At 40.8% G+C, this 16,675-nt stretch overlaps 1 protein-coding gene across 1 annotated transcript in view; it reads left to right on the top strand.

Annotated features, from left to right (window-relative positions):
* UBE2K (ubiquitin conjugating enzyme E2 K) overlaps nucleotides 1-4,777 on the top strand; it is an 85,594-nt gene extending 80,817 nt beyond the window's left edge. The window contains exon 7 of the mRNA XM_030800871.1: nucleotides 343-4,777. Within this exon, the coding sequence (XP_030656731.1) occupies nucleotides 343-417 (75 nt within the window). The 3' untranslated portion in view covers nucleotides 418-4,777. The remainder of the gene's footprint in view (nucleotides 1-342) is intronic.
* Nucleotides 4,778-16,675: the final 11,898 nt, after the last annotated feature.

Below are 16,675 nucleotides of genomic sequence, written 5' to 3'. Positions count from 1 at the left end.
AGAATCCCTTGGGCCCAGGAGGACGAGGCTGCAGTGAGCAATAGTCATGCCACTGCACTCCAGCCTTGGTGATAGAGCAAGACCCTGTCTCAAAAAAAAAAAAAAAAAGGAAAAAAAGAGAAAATCTTTTTGGTAAACATATTTTCTGTTTTCGAAATCAGTGATTTTTTTATTTTTACTAATTACTGTCATTGATTTTAGAAGCGTTTCATGCACTGCAAATGTAAATCAACTTACAGAAAAGAAACAAGGTGTTAATTCCCAGTATAAAGAGTGAATGATTCAGTATTGTTTAAATGTTTCCTTGAGATTTAATTTCCTGTCCCCTTTTCTTCTCTACAGAATGCAGTAATAGTGGCCTTGTCTTCAAAATCATGGGATGTAGAGACTGCAACAGAATTGCTTCTGAGTAACTGAGGCATAGAGAGCTGCTGATATAGTCAAGCTTGCCTCTTCTTGAGGAGCACCAACATCTGTTATTTTTAGGATTCTGCATAGATTTCTTTTAAACTGGCATTCTTGCCTAATGATGTTATCTAGGCACCATTGGAGACGGAAAAAAAAAAATCCCTGCTCTGTAAATAAAGCTAATTAAACGTCTGTGTAAATTTAAAAAGGGGAAATACTTTAATTTTTTTTCTTAATAGTGTAAAAATTCCTTGAGCTAAGCTAAAACCATGGAAGAAACATGCTACTTTAGTGTTTAGCAGTGTACCAAGACTAGCAAGAGTTTGCTTCAGGATTTTGTTGAATAATTAAGATAATATTTTGAGTGTGTCAGGGCCATTCAAATTGTTGGTGTTGCATCACAGCTACCTTAACTGTTTTTAACATGGATCCTCTGTGCCTGTGAATTTACTTGCATGCTTGTACTTGACTTCTTAGGATGGGTAGCTGAAAAGACCACCATTTTAAGCATTTGAGAATTCTTAAATATGAAATTTATTCAGAATTGAAGATGGTGACCTATTCAGAGCCTTTTTGTCCTTGTCAACAGACTGGGACATAGTGTCTGTTCCCCCCCGGCCCCCCCACCACCACCTTGCCACACACAGCTAATATTTTGATGGTAAATTTCTCTGTATTAGGTGGGGAAATGTGCTGAAGGACAGTATGTATCCCTTGCTTCATTTTTAGATCATAGGTTTGGAATGTTTTGTCCCAGTTCTTCAAACACTCTTAAATTTTTCCTAAGTAATGTAAAAATGGAACTGCCAATTTTATTTCTCTTGCGAAAATAGTAAATACTTGATGTTACATTATTCCCAGGTTTATTGAAAGAACCCAACTTAGTTTTTCAGTGAATTTGACACCTATTTTTTAAATGATGAAATTTTTCTTTGAGAACTGGCAAGGATGCAGTCAGCTGTTTGCAGTTTTTAGCCTGATTTTGGGGTCTATAGAGATTGCTTTATTGGATACTTCAAGTCATTCTTGCTTGCACTTCCCCTATTGACACATGAAAGCTGTGTTGGTGTTTTATTGTACATACTTCAGATACACATAGGAATAGAAGTGTGTTATAAATCTAGCTTTCTTTATGATGTTTCTGATATGAGAATTGAAAACTTTACCTTCTCTTGTACATAGTCAGACTATTTGTATTAAATTTACATTTCATTCTAAGTTCAAAAGTTTGAAAATTATTAGTTTTGCAAGATCAAACACTAATGTGACCATTTTATGAAGGTTGAAGTGGATTTATGCAGGCAGTTCTATATATAGAAATACAATTCTTTTTAAATTTTTAGGACCAATACAAAATAACAAAAATGTAATGGAATCAGACTGAATTAAAGTAAGGCTGTATATTGAAAGTCATATTATAAAAGGTTTGCTTTCTTTAAGTGTTATTTATCTTAAATTATAATCGTTAAGTGTTTGGAAGATAATTTTTGAATCATAACGTCAGCATAACTTCATTTGACTTCTCAATAATCTTGATACTAGAAGCAATAAAAGAACCATTATTAAATATATTGTAATGTTAAAGATGTGAAGGTTCTTCCAAAAATTTGTAAGGCTTTCCTAATTAACAGTAAACTCTTATAGTTGATATTATTTCATACTAAACACAAGTTGCTGTTTTTTCCCCATATGTTTGCTTACGCATGTCTTTATACAAACACCTCCTTTTATTGCTGTAGTTTATTTTCTAAAGATGCCAAAGGAAACAACATTTTTCTTTATTTATTTTAAATACCTGAAACCTTGTACTTTATATTTTGAAGTAAGGTGGGGTTGTGTGAAAATGTGGATGGTTTTTCTCCAGTGTTGGTTAGAATTACTTTTTTTAAGTGGAGGGCAACTTGGTAGTATTAGTAGAATTTGGGTTTAAAAATATCAGACACATCTACCCAGTTTATTTTTTGCCTGTATTATCAGGGTATATTTAATTGTCCTGTGGTTAAACAAAGGTGAGAGAGCTCAGAGTTTCTAAAGGTCAAGCATTTTACATATACACATACATACATGCTCTTGGAGGCAGCTATATCCTGCTTTGATTTTTATGGACATGAGCCCTGTAGGGTTATATACTCATCTAACTACACTTCAACATCCCCAGTGCCCAAGAAATTGAAAAGTATAATATTTGGTTTGAGACATTCTTCATAAAATATTCTTTATTATAAAAATTTACCTCATTTACATTTAATGTGATGATTTTTTTTTTCCTTTCTGGTATATTTCCCACTGTACTGTTTGGTTTGTGTTATTCTCTTGTCTGTGGGTAGATTTAGTTACCCAAACATAGAAACTAAAGCAATTGCTTTTTTCCTCTGGTCTTAAATATGTTTGGAAAAAAAGACACTAAGAGATCAGGCCTAGGGGAAAAGTACCCTGGTGGAAATTATTTTTGTAATTCTTAATATTTTTGAGTTGGCTCCGTTTGTCAGTTTTAAAAGCCTCAAAAATTATGTTAAAAAAAATCCAGTGAAATCCCATTTAGGGCAGGCCGATTTGTTAGAAGTCACTGATACTCCAGTAGGCTTTTGTTATAATCAGGCCTGTTTCCTGAGTATGTGCCTCTTTTAAAAGAAGAAATAATTAGCTGTATAGTATTTCAGTACTGATGAATGAATGAGTGAATGAATGAATGAATGGCAGTTAGTGGACCCAAATAAGTATTCAGTGGTATATAAATATTTGAGGAACTAGGTACTGAATTAGGTGCTCTGAGTTGGCACCCTGAAATGTTTGGAATTACAACTATGATTTACTTAAACACGTAACACGTTCAAGGATATATAAATGTTTGGAGTCTTAAGTATTTTGCTTTTGAAGAGAATAATCTATATGAAATGAAAGACTTGATTTTTTTTTTCATTTTTTAGAAGTAATACACATTTATGATTGTTGGCACATAAAACTATGCAAAATAATTCTTTTTAAGTATCTGTAAGAAAGAATTGGCAGTTTAAACGGATTTTGCTTATTTATGCACTACAGAATGCAGCATACTGTATTACTGTTGAGGCTGCTTAATAAGTTTACCAATGTGAAAAGCAGATCTTGGGTATAAGTGTATGCCTGATTTGAGCTTTTAAAACTGTGCAGTAGGTGTATGGTAATGTTTTACAATCCTATGTAGCAAAATAGGAAATTATGAATTTTTGTTGTTGTTTTAAAGATTTAAGATGGATTGGGGTAGGGAACAGCTGGAGCCAGGTATACCTTCTAGTATGTAGAGGGAAACAATGTTTAGATAGGAAAAAGGAAGCCGTCTGTTTACAGTTAACTTTATTTCATGGACTTCTACAAAATGTTGTATTAATCACTTTTTCTAGTTCAAGGAATTTCAATTCCAGGGTACAAACCATTGATTTAAAAATTACGTTTCCATTCTTTTTAGTACCAGTTTAAAGTAAATGCTTACCATCAGCCAGTTGCTGTCACTGGGAAGAAGGCAACTTGAAGTATTTACTGATAAATAGCCTTTATTCCCAAGTGTGACTTTTCTTCAGTGTCTACATATTATGTCACACGTTCTATTTGCACTGCTGCAATATAGATCAAAGATCTTGTGGCATAGGGGTAGGGGAGTGTTAGTATCTCCCTTGTCCCATTTGTTCTCTTACTGCTTCATTGGACTGATCTACCCTCATGAACTTGCAATCACCTAAATGGAAGTCTTGAATGTGTCACCTTTTGCTTGGTTATTTCAACCATGCTGCTATATATAATCAGGTGTGGCACAGTTTGTCAGTTTGATTCTAGGTGTGAGTGGATAGAAATCATTACACTGTGCTGTTAACGATCCTTGTCTGCTTGCTGTTACCTACTTTTTACAGGCATCATAATAAAAGCTAGACTATTTCTTTGGGGGGAAAGAGACTTATTTAATGTAATTTAAAAAACTTTTCCAATAGAAAATGAAATATTATTGAAAATAATATCTATTTTTTAGCTTTCAGCAATTGATGGTGCTTTGTTGTGGTGTCTGCTGGAAGTCTACTGCCATTATAGGGAACCTTGCTTGTTAGCTTCTCTAGATCTCTATTCTAAACAATCTGTTAGTGATGATAAATTCTGTAGGAGGGTCTATTCTGAGCCGTTAACTTCCTGTAAGGGGAAAATGGGTGGGTTACCAGAAATACCATTGAAGCAGGGTGGGCTGTGGGTGGAGGGTTGGGGTATTTGTCTTGAGAATTAAAAACTACGAAACACTTTTGTACACAACTGATTTTTTAAAAAATAAACACATTTTTAAAGATGTTGAATTTTTCCCCCCTTATTGGGAATTCTTAAAAATAAATGCATGCATGTTTTCCCCTGAAAATGGTTTATATCTTATTTCTGGGTACTCATCTGTGGACAAGCAATTAAGTCTTAACTCTAAATAAGAACTAGGCAGATATAGGCCGGGCACGGTGGCTCACGCTTGTAATCCCAGCACTTTGGGAGGCCGAGGCGGGCGGATCACGAGGTCAGGAGATCGAGACCACAGTGAAACCCCGTCTCTACTAAAAATACAAAAAATTAGCCGGGCGTGGTGGCGGGCGCCTGTAGTCCCAGCTACTCGGAGAGGCTGAGGCAGGAGAATGGCGTGAACCCGGGAGGCGGAGCTTGCAGTGAGCCGAGATTGCGCCATTGCACTCCAGCCTGGGCGATAGAGTGAGACTCCGTCTCAAAAAAAAAAAAAAAAAAAGAACTAGGCAGATATTTCTCCTTCACAAATTTCATAGTGATTGACATATAAATGCAGTAAGTTATATCAGATCTTTGAATTTAAAGCAGATTGAAATTTAGTTCTAATTAAATTTACTAAAAGAACATATTTGCTTAGGTTCTAATCCAAAATTGAGAGTAACTAAGAGTTAAGTAATACTTTGTATTCTGTTTCCGTATATACTTTCTGGAAATGTTGCTTGGTACTGTCAAAAAGACTGAATTGTTTCAGAAAGTCCAGGGTTTAATCCCAGCTTTTACTCAAGAGCAGAGAGCCTGGACTTTTCTGAGCCTCAGTTTTCTCATCTAGGTAAGATATTTGCCCAGTACTTTGTAGCATGTTTGTGAAGATCAAATGATTGATGTAGCTATAAAACTACTTAATATATTTGTATAGATGTTAATATAATTCTAACACTAAATTTTGGCTAAACTATGAAAGGATTACTCTTCTTAATCTGAAACCACCAAGAGGATACCTTGTTTGAAAATTGTTCTGGTTTGGCAAAGTAGCTATTTTTTGTTATGTCTATTTCAAAGGTCCATTGATTGGTTATTATCTGTAGATTGTCCCTTCCTCCATAAATGCTGATAATTAGAAGACACTTTGTCAGGGTTTGTACAAATTATTTTACATGGCAAAATTGATTGTGTCTTTATGGTATTTGTAACCAACTCACAGCAGGCCTATAGGTTTCTTTGCCAAGAAATGGAATTCCTCCTGACCTGGAATATCAATATAAGTGCTCTTTTTGTGGAGTAAGACTGGGTCTTTAGGTACTAAAAATCTAGGATGACAAATAGAATTCAAGGCTGGGTGTGGTGGCTCACACCTGTAATCCCAACACTTTGGGAGGCAGAGGCAGGTGGATCATCTGAGGTCAGACAAGCCTGGCCAACATGGTTAAACCCCATCTCTACTAAAAACATAAATGTTAGCTGGGCATGGTGGTGTGTGCCTGTAATCCCAGCTACTCTGGAAGCTGAGGCAAGAGAATTGCTTGAAAACTCGGGAAGCGGAGATTGCAGTGAGCCAAAATTGCACCGCTGCACTCCAGCCTGGGCAACAGAGTGAGAATTTAAGGAGCTCTCATGCCCTGGCAATAGATAGTCAAATTTAAAGAGCATCAGACATTTGGCACTTGTTTTGATCATCAGTGAATTAGTTTTTCAGTGAATAATATGAAAATTATTAAGGATAACTTTCTTAAGGTATCAGATAAAGTCAAATGGCAAAATTGGCAAAATGACACAAATTCAGGATAATTGCTGAAGTGATTATTAGCTGGAGCATGGTTGATTTTCTTTGCCGGTGTGGTGGCTCACAACTGTAATCCCAGCACTTTCGGAGGCTAAGGAGGGAAGATCACTTAAGCCCAAATTGGAGGCTGCAGTGAGCCAGATCCACCACTGCACATCAGAATGGGCAACAGAACAAGACCCTGACTCCAAAAAAAAAAAAAATTATCCCAGGCCGGGTATGGTGGCTCATGCCTCTAATCCCAACACTTTGGGAGGCCGAGGTGGGTGGATCACAAGGTCAGGAGTTCGAGACCAGCCTGACCCACATGGTAAAACCTCGTCTCTACTAAACATACAAAACAAAAATTTGACAGGCATGGTGGCGTGCGCCTATAATCCCAGCTACTCTGGAGGCTGAGGCAGGAGAATCACTTGAACCCGGGAGGTGGAGGTTGCAGTGAGCTGAGATTGCACCATTGCATTTCAGCCGGGGCGACAGGGCGAGACTCTGTCAAAAAAAGTATTAGGCCAGACGCAATGGCTAACACTTGATCACGCCTGTAATCCCAGCACTTTGGGAGGCAGAGGGATTACCTGAGGTCAGGAGTTTTACACCAGCCTGGCGAACATGGCGAAACCCCGTCTCTACTAAAAATACAAAAATTAGCTAGGCATGGTGGCAGGCGCCTGTAATTCCAGCTACCCAAGAGGTGGAGGCAGGAGAATCACTGGAACCTGGGAGGCAGAGGCTGCAGTGAGCCGAGATCGCGCCATTGCACTCCAGGCTGGGCAACAAGAGCAAAACTCCGTCTCAAAAAAATAATGACTGTCATTCCAAATAAACTCATTGCTTTTAAAAAGTAAGAGTTCATAGTGAAAAAAACTAATTCTCTACCAAACTCTACTACTAGTACACAGAACAGTTTTTAAATAATGGATTTTTGTTTTTAGGTTACCTCCAGGTCACTAAATAATATGCTTATTCCTGTTTAAGTAACTCATTTCTGTTCTGTCAGTTACACCTAGTTATCTCTTGACTCCATGTTTTTATCCCCAACTTTATCTTCACTCAGCAATGGAGTAGGTTAAAGGAGGGCTGTCATATGCAGAAAAACCTTGAGAAAATCAGATGGTTTGGGGGGACAAGTATGTATAGTTAAGGGGCATCTACTCACTGAAGTAAAATTGCTTTGGACTGAGGGCAGAGGAAAGGAAGATGAGTAACTGCAACAAGGGGACTACAGTACCTGGATAAAGGTAATAATTAGAAGATTAAGAGATAGGCCGGGCGCCGTGGCTCATGCCTGTAATCCCAACACTTTGGGAGGCCAAGGCAGGTGGATCACTTGAGGTCAGGAGTTCAAAACCAGCCTGGCCAACATGGTGAAACCCTGTCTCTACTAAAAATATAAAAATCAGGCCGGGCACAGTGGCTCATGCCTGTAATTTCAGTACTTTGAGAGGCCAAGGCGGGCAGATGTCAGAAATTCGAGACCAGCCTGGCCAACATGGTGAAACCCTGTCTCTACTAAAAATACAAAAATTAGACGAGTGTGGTGACGTGCGCCTGTAGTCTCAGCTACCTGGGAAGTTGAGACAGGAGAATTGCTTGAATAGGCAGAGGTTGCAATGAGCCAAGATCGTGCCACTGCACTCCAGCCTGGGAGACAGAGTGAGACTCCATCTCAAAATAAAAATAAAAATACAACAATCAGCCAAGTGTGGTGGCGTGCATCTGTAGTCCCAGCTACTCTGGAGGCTGAGTCAGGAGAATCGCTTGAACCCCAGGAGCGGAGGTTGCAGTGAGCCAAGATCATGCTACTGCACTCCAGCCTGGGCAACAGTGAGAGTTCGAGACCAGCCTGGCCAACATGGTGAAACTCCGTCTGTACTAAAAATACAAAATTAGCTGGGCATGATGGTGTGCGTCTGTAGTCCCAGCTATTCGGGAGACTGAGGCAGGAGAATCGCTTGAACCCGGGAGGTGGAGGTGGCAGTGTGCTGAGATCGCGCCACTGCACTCCAGCCTGGGCGACAGAGCAAGACTCTGTCTCAAAAAAAAAAAAAAAAAAAAAGATTAAGAGATAGGTGACAGAGATTATAAAAAGAACAAAAAGGCAAGGTGTGGTAAAAGAAAATCAAGGTTATGAACCTATTGAGGGCAGAGTAGGAAGGATAAAAGTGCCTATGTGGGGAGATTCTATGTAGAGAGTACAAGGAAAAATCTTGGCCCCAAATGCTTTGTTAATCCTTTTAATTTGTTAAAAATCGTTAAAGGGTCAGGTGCAGTGGCTCATGCCTGTAATCCCAGCAATTTGGGAGGCCGAGGTGGGCGGATCACCTGAGGTCGGGAGTTCAAGACCAGCCTGGCCAGCATGGTGAAACCCTGTCTTTACTAAAAATACAAAAATTAGCTGGGCATGGTGGCAGGCGCCTATAATCCCAGCTGCTTGGGAAGCGGAGGCAGGAGAATCGCTTGACCCCGGGAGGCGGAAGTTGCAGTGAGCCAAGATCACGCCATTGCACTCCAGCCTAGGCAACAGAGCGAGACTCCGTCTCAAAAACAAAATAAATTGTTAAAGTCCAGTTGATTAAAATGTTGCCAGTACTGCTTTCTATCCCCCCATTCAGTGCAGTAAAACTCTCTTCAGGCTCATGCCTGTAATCCCAGCACTTTGGGAGGCTGAGGCAGGTGGATTGCTTGAGCCCAGGAGTTAAGACCAGCCTGGGCAACATGGTGAAATTCTGTCTCTACAAAAACAAATAGCCAAAAATTAGTCGGGCAGAGTGATGGGCGCCTGTAGTCCCAGGTACTCAGGAGACTGAGATGGGAGGATCACCTGAGCCCAGGAGGTCGAGGCTGCAATGAGCAGTGATTGCATCACTGCACTCTAGCCTGGACAAAGTACAAAGTAAGACCCTGTCTCCAAAAAGAAAACTCTTCACTGGGCCTTTTCTCTTTGGGAAGCTTCCTCTTTTCCCAAGGGTAACTTGTACTCTTTACTACTTTCCATTGCCTTACTTCAGTTTTTTTTTTTTCCTTCATCTAGATGTTCTTTCCTTCAGTATTTCATCCCCTAAACTATTTAAATATGTTTGTGTATTTCTCCTCTTTTCCCTGCTCTGTTTCCCATCACATTTGAAAAATACTGCATCCTGAATAGACTGCTTCCTTATCCTTTTCTTTCCTTTTCTTTTTTTTTTTTGAGACGGAGTTTGCTCACGTTGCCCAGGCTGGAGTGCAATGGCTCGATCTCGGCTTACCACAACCTCGGCCTCCTGGGTTCAAGCAATTCTCCTGCCTCAGCCTACCGAGTAGCTGGGATTACAGGCATGTGCCACCACGCCCGGCTAATTTTTTATTTTTAGTAGAGATGGGTTTTCTCCATGTTGGTCTTGAACTCTTGACCTCAGGTGATCCCGCCCGCCTCAGCTTCCCAAAATGCTGGGATTTACAGGTGTGAGCCACCACGCCTGGCCCCTTTTCTTGTTCTTTATCTCTTACAGTTTGGGCCTGGCCTGCATCATGATACTAAAATTGGTCTGAAAATTCTGCTGCCCTTCCAGATTATGATGACTGGCATTGTCAAACTAAGAACTCAGGTTTTCTGTCTTAAACTGCTTGCTTTGCTTTTATTTTCCTAAGCAATTTTGGTAATAAAAATGTGCTCATTTCAGAAATCATAAGCTGTAACCATACCTCCTTGAATTCACTTAGTATTCTGAAGTATTCTTTCAGTGTACTATTTTTAGGTCAGTACAAGTGAGCTAATACTCCAGCTGGGCACATAATTGCTAATATTCATCTTTTAAAAACATGGAAATTATAGTTCTTTAAAGTTTCTTTACATAAACATTTGAATGGCTATAAGGAGACCATTGTGTAGGGCTGCAATATTTTATGGCAGTTAACCTATTAGGTATCTAGATTGTTTCTGATTTTTCTCTATTACAATATTGGTCTATGGACTTCTGATTAAACATGGTAGATAGCACAAATGTTTTAATACTACAGTTGTGTCTTGAGACTTAAGCAAAATGACATTTAGAGGTACAAAGCTCTAGGGACAAAGAATGGTAGATAAAAGGTCAAAATACTTTTAGAAGATGGAAAGTGGACGGAAAATAGGTACTGACATAGTACAGTACAGCAAGTTCAAACCTAATTGTCTGTAGGAACACTGATTAGAAGCAAGCCAGTTTACTCCTTACAACTTAGACCTAGTCAGTGGAGAAAAACAGGCCCTACAGAATGACTGAGAATGGAGATTGATTAAAAGTTTGTATTCTTAGGCCGGGCGCGGTGGCTCACGCCTATAATCCTAGCACTTTGGGAGGCCGAGGTGGGCGGATCACGAGGCTAACACGGTGAAACCCCGTCTCTACTGAAAATACAAAAAATTAGCTGGGCGTGGTGGCAGGCGCCTGTAGTCCCAGCTACTCGGAGAGGCTGAGGCAGGAGAATGGCGTGAACCCGGGAGATGGAGCTTGCAGTGAGCCGAGATCGCGCCACTGCACTCCAGCCTGGGCGACAGAGCGAGACTCCATCCCCCCCGCCAAAAAAAAAAAAAAGTTTGTATTCTTTCTACCCAGTGAGATAGGTAACTAGGTTACTACTGTGCTTTTTTTTTTTTTTTTTTTTGAGACGGAGTCTTGCTACTACAGGCGCCCGCCACCACGCCCGGCTAATTTTTTTGTATTTTTTAGTAGAGACGGAGTTTCACCGTGGTCTCGATCTCCTGACCTCGTGATCCGCCCGCCTCGGCCTCCCAAAGTGCTGGGATTACAAGCGTGAGCCACCGCGCCCGGCCAACTACTACTGTGCTCTTAACATGGAAGGAAAAGTGCTCTTTGAGAATTTGAAACAGAAATCTTCAGACTGAGAAATGCCAGGCATAAACTGAAAATGAAGATCAACTGATTATACAGGATGGCAGATTCTTAGTTTCTACAGTGCTTACAGTTAAGTTCAAGGAGGAGGAGGAAAGATCCTTTTCTATAGAAATTCGGTGTTCCCAGAGAAAAGAACTTCAAAGGGATTCAGACTTTAGAAGAGCAGTTTTTCCAATGAGAAAGCTGAGTTTTCACCCAGTGAATTCCAAAACATGAGCAACTTTAAGTTTCACTAGATTTTTAAAGATTGTTTCCTAACGCTAACGACCAAGATCAAAATAGTTTCAACTACAGGGAGAAGAAAACCTGAATATACAACCGTCTTCAAAGGTAAAATACTACGTCTGTGGAAAAAAAAAAAAAGAGCCAAATGAATTGGGAATAAGAATCAACTTTCTCAACAACATGTGAAGCTACAAGACAAGGAAGCAATGACTTCTAAGTTCTGAGTGAGGCCAAGCGTGGCGGCTCATGCCTGTAATCCCAGCACTTTGGGAGGCGGAGGCAGGAGGAGTGCTAGAGGCCAGGGGTTCAAGATCAGCTTGGGCAATATAGTGTTGCCTGAGCAACACCACACCTGTTTTTTATTTGTTTGTTTGTTTTTTGGCAACATCTCTGCCAAAAAAAAACAAACAAAAAAAAACAGGTGTGGTGTTGCTCAGGCAAGAGGATCTCTTGAGACCAGGAGGTCAAGGCTGCAGTGAGCCATGATCATGCTACTGCACCCCAGCCTGGATAACAGAGTGAGACCCTGTCTCTTAAAAAATAAATATATAAAAAGTTTTTAAGTTTTGACTGAAAAGTTAGATATTGTCAGATACTCAAGATCTCAAATTTTGTCTTCCATTTGGATTTTCTCAGGAAGCATCTGAGTGATATACTCCCCCAAAATGGAGGAGAGTAAGTCACGCAAATGAAACGGGATACAACACAGGAGCTGGCTATTTCTGGGATGAATGAAGTCCAGAATGCCAGTTGTGCATCAGCCTTACATGCAGCTATTCCCGTCCATAGGACCAGAACTGTGAAATACTCCAGAATGGAGATCAACAAAATAAATTAATAGGTTATCACATACATCTTATGTGTGTAATTACATTGCGATGAAGTGCAAAGAAGGAATTAGCAAAAATAGGAAGAAGTAGTAGAAACAGAAAACTAATCAAATAGAAAAAGATATAAAGAACCATTTTTACACCAACATGGCACATGTATACATATGTAACAAACCTGCACGTTGTGCACATGTACCCTAAAACTTGAAGTATAATAATAATAAAATTTTTAAAAAAGAACCATTTTTAGTAAGCTCATTAAGCAACCAATAATTAGTCATAATGTAAAAAGAATGGAAGTGGGGGTAGAACATGTAAAAGAACCAAGTAAGTACTCAACTACCTTCAAAAAGTATGTTTTAAATTCAGTGAATAAAAGTAGGGCAGGGCGAGGTGGTTTACGCCTGTAATCCCAGCACTTTGGGAGGCCGAGGGAGGTGGATTGCTTGAACCCAGGAGACCAGCTTGCTGTACATGGCAAAACCCAATCTCTACAAAAAATACAAAAATTAGGGCGGGCACGGTGGCTCATGCCTGTAATCCCAACACTTTGGGAGGCTGAGGCAGGCGGATCACGAGGTCAGGAGATCGAGACCATCCTGGCTAACACGGTGAAACACCATCTCTACTAAAAATACAAAAAAATTAGCCGGGTGTGGTGGGGGGCGCTTATAGTCCCAGCTACTTGGGAGGCTGAGGCAGGAGAATGGTGTGAACCCTGGAGGCAGACCTTGCAGTGAGCCGAGATCGTGCCACTGAATTCCAGCCTGGGCGACAGAGAGAGACTCTGTCTCAAAAAAAAAAAAAAAAAAAAAAAAAAAAAAAAAAAAAAATTATTTATATATATATATATATATATATATACACACACACACAAATTAGCTGGGTGTGGTGGTGTGCACCTGTAATCCCTGCTACTCAGGAGGCTGATGTGAAAGGATCACCTGAGCCCAGGAGGTCCAGGCTGCAGTGAGCTGCGATCGCACCACTGCACTTCAGCCTGGGAGAGCCTGTCTCAAAAAATAAAGTACAATACAGGCCAGGCATAGTGGCTTATTCCTGTAATCTCAGCACTTTGGGAGGTCGAGCTGTAAGGATACGTTGAGGCCAGGAGTCCAAGACCAGACTGGGCAACAAAGCGAGACTCTACAAAATTAAAACTTTTTAAATACAGTGTACAGTACATAGGGACATATTGTACACAGTATACATAATTTTTGCCAATTATATACCTCAATAAAGCTGGAGAAAAAAGTGTCTAATTCAATGACTTTTAGTATATCCATGAAGTTGTGCATCTATCACCACTATCAACTTTAGAAATTTTCATTGCTTGAAAACGAAACCCAACACCCCTTAGCAGTCATACTTTTGTTTTTTAAAATAATATTTTTAGCAATATTTGACTCTTAAAATTTATATATTCCTTTGATAAAACAAAAAATAATGCCATCTTGAACCACTGTATGCATTTCAGATTATTTTCTTAAGGGCACTCTTCAGAACCTTCCTTTATTGACAGTATTTCCCCATCATGTTGTACTAGTAAATATTACCACTCATGGCTGGGCACGGTGGCTCACGCCTGTAATCCCAGCACTTTGGGAGGCTGAGGCGGGCAGATCACCTGAGGTCAGGAGTTCGAGACCAGCCTGACCAACATGGTGAAACCCCTGTCTCTGCTAAAAATACAAAAAATTAGCCTGGCGTGGTGGCGGGCGCCTGTAATCCCAGCTACTCGGAAGGCTGAGGCAGGAGAATCGCTTGAACCTGGGCGGTGGAGGTTGCAGTGAGCAGAGATCGCGCCACTGCACTCCAGTTTGGGCAACAAGAGCAAAACTCCATCTCAAAAAAAAAAAAAATGTGTGTATATATATATATCTATATAAAACCATTCATATATATAAAAGGTTCACACTACTCATGGCAAATATAAGTATTCTCTTCAAAAATACTCATATGGCTGGGAGTGGTGGGTTTACACCTATAATCCCAGCACTTTGGGAGACTGAGGTGGGAGGACTGCTTGAGCCCAAGAATTTGAGACCAGCCTAGGCAACATAATGAGACCTCATCTCTAAAAATATTTTAGAAATTAGCTGAGGATAGTGGACCACGCCTGTATTTCAGCTACTATGGAGACTGAGGTGTGAGGATTGCTTGAGCCTGCGAGGTCAAAGCTACAGTGAGCTGTGAGGGCGCCACTGCACTCCTGCCTGGGCAACAGAGCAAGACCCTGTCTTAAAAAAAAAAAAAAGTTCATATGAAGGTGAAAGTAATGGGGATTTGTGTTTAAGTGAAGATTTGGTGTGGTTGAATGTATCAGATGGCATTTTCAGTATGGCATATTATTTCATTGAATCCTTTAAACAAATTGAGTACTTTTTTTATTACAGTCTTTCTACAATTGAAGAAATAGTATATACAACTCACCAGAATTCAACAAAGCATAACCTGACCAAACCAGGTTTCAAACTTCCTGAAACCAAAACTCTTACTACCCGGCCGGGCAAGGTGGTTCACGCTTGTAATCCCAGCACTTTGGGAGGCCGAGGGGGCAGATCACTTGAGCTGAGGAGCTCAAGACCAGCCTGGGCAAAATAGTGAGACCTTTTCTCTACAAAAAAATTTTTAAAAGAGCCAGATGTGATGGCGTGCACCTGTAGTCCCAGCTACTTGGAAGGCTGAGGTGGTGGGATTGCTTGGGCACGGGACATCAAGGCAGCACTCCATGCGTGCAGAGGATTGTGGTCTCTGCACTCCAGCCTGGATGACATAGTGACAGCCTGTCTCCCCCCCTCCCAAAAAAAAAGAATTAACTGAAAATTGGAATTATTCCCACCCTGCATGACTATCTTACAGTCACACTGCTCCTAATCAGCCTTTTAGTGCCTCACTCTTAACCATAAGGGGAACTAAGATTGAAACTTTGAGAAGACCAGCCTGGGGAACATGGCAAAACCCACCTCTACACAAAATATAAGAAATTAGCCAGGTGTGGTGGTGGTGTGCACCTGTGGTCCCAGCTACTAGGGAGGCTGAGATGGGAGGATCACTTGAGCCTGGGAAGTCGAGGCTGTGGTGAGGTGAGATGTTGCCACGTCACTTCAGCCTGGGTGACAGAGCAAGACTCTATCTCATAAAAAAAATTTTTTTTAAAATTTTTTTTTTAGAAGAGCCTTCAACATAAAAGAAACCAAGATGAAAAATAACCTGGATGAAACTTAATCTAGGGATCAGAATAATTAAAACAAAAATCTAGGCTGGGTGCCATGGCTCACACCTGTAATCCCAGCACTTCTGGAGGCCGAGATGGGTGGATCACGAGGTCAGGAGTTCAAGACTAGCCTGACCAACATGGCAAAACCCTGTCTCTACTGAAAATACAAAAGAAATTACCGGGTGTGGTGGTGGGCGCCTGTAATCCTAGCTGCTTGGGAGGCTGAGACAGGAGAATTGCTTGAACCCTGGAGGCGGAGGTTGCAGTGAACCGAGATCTAGTTATTGACATCGAAGAAGTCATTGTGCCCATATAGAAACAGGATGCTATAAAAAGGAATTTTAAGAAAATAAGACTGTCAGGAATTTTTAAAATAATCACTGAAGTAAAACACATCTATAAATTTCTTCTCCAACTCTTCCCTTCCTTCCTTCCTTCCTTCCTTCCTTCCTTCCTTCCTTCCTTCCTTCCTCTCTCTCTCTCTCTTTCTCTCTCTCTCTTTCTTTCTTTCTTTGACAGAGTCTTGCTCTGTCACCCAGGCTGGAGTGCAGTGGCATGATCTTGGCTCGCTGCAACCTGCCGGGTTCAAGCAGTTCTCCTGCCTCAGACTCCCGAGTAGCTGGGACTATAGGCGCCCGCCACCACACCCGGCTAACTTTTGTATTTTTAGTAGAGATGGGGTTTCACCATATTGGCCAGGCTGGTCTCGAACTCTGGACCTTGTGATCCGCCCACCTCGGCCTCCCAAAGTGCTGGGATTGCAGGCATGAGCTACCGCACCTGGCCTCCAACTTTATTTCTGTCCTGACAGGATTTAAGGGAGACCCACAGCATTCCTTGTAGGGAATAGGACGTATACTCTTATCTATATGGAAAAGACCACTATGAAAATGTTACCCACTTTACCAACGCCTAGGGGACTAATCAAGCTTTTCATCTCAATTCACCTTGGTCACTCACTTCAGTATTTTCCGGTTGTTTGGCATAAAACTCTGTATTTTCTTTCTTTCTTTCTTTTTTGATGGGGGGGCTGGTGGACAGGGTCTCACTCTGTTGCTCAGGCTGGAGTGCAGTGGAACCATCAGGGCTCACTGTA

Source organism: Nomascus leucogenys, chromosome 20, assembly GCF_006542625.1.
Source record: "Nomascus leucogenys isolate Asia chromosome 20, Asia_NLE_v1, whole genome shotgun sequence".
Lineage (NCBI taxonomy): Eukaryota > Metazoa > Chordata > Mammalia > Primates > Hylobatidae > Nomascus > Nomascus leucogenys.
The sequence above is the reverse complement of the archived record's forward strand: the minus strand, read 5'-3'. Positions and strand labels throughout refer to the sequence as shown.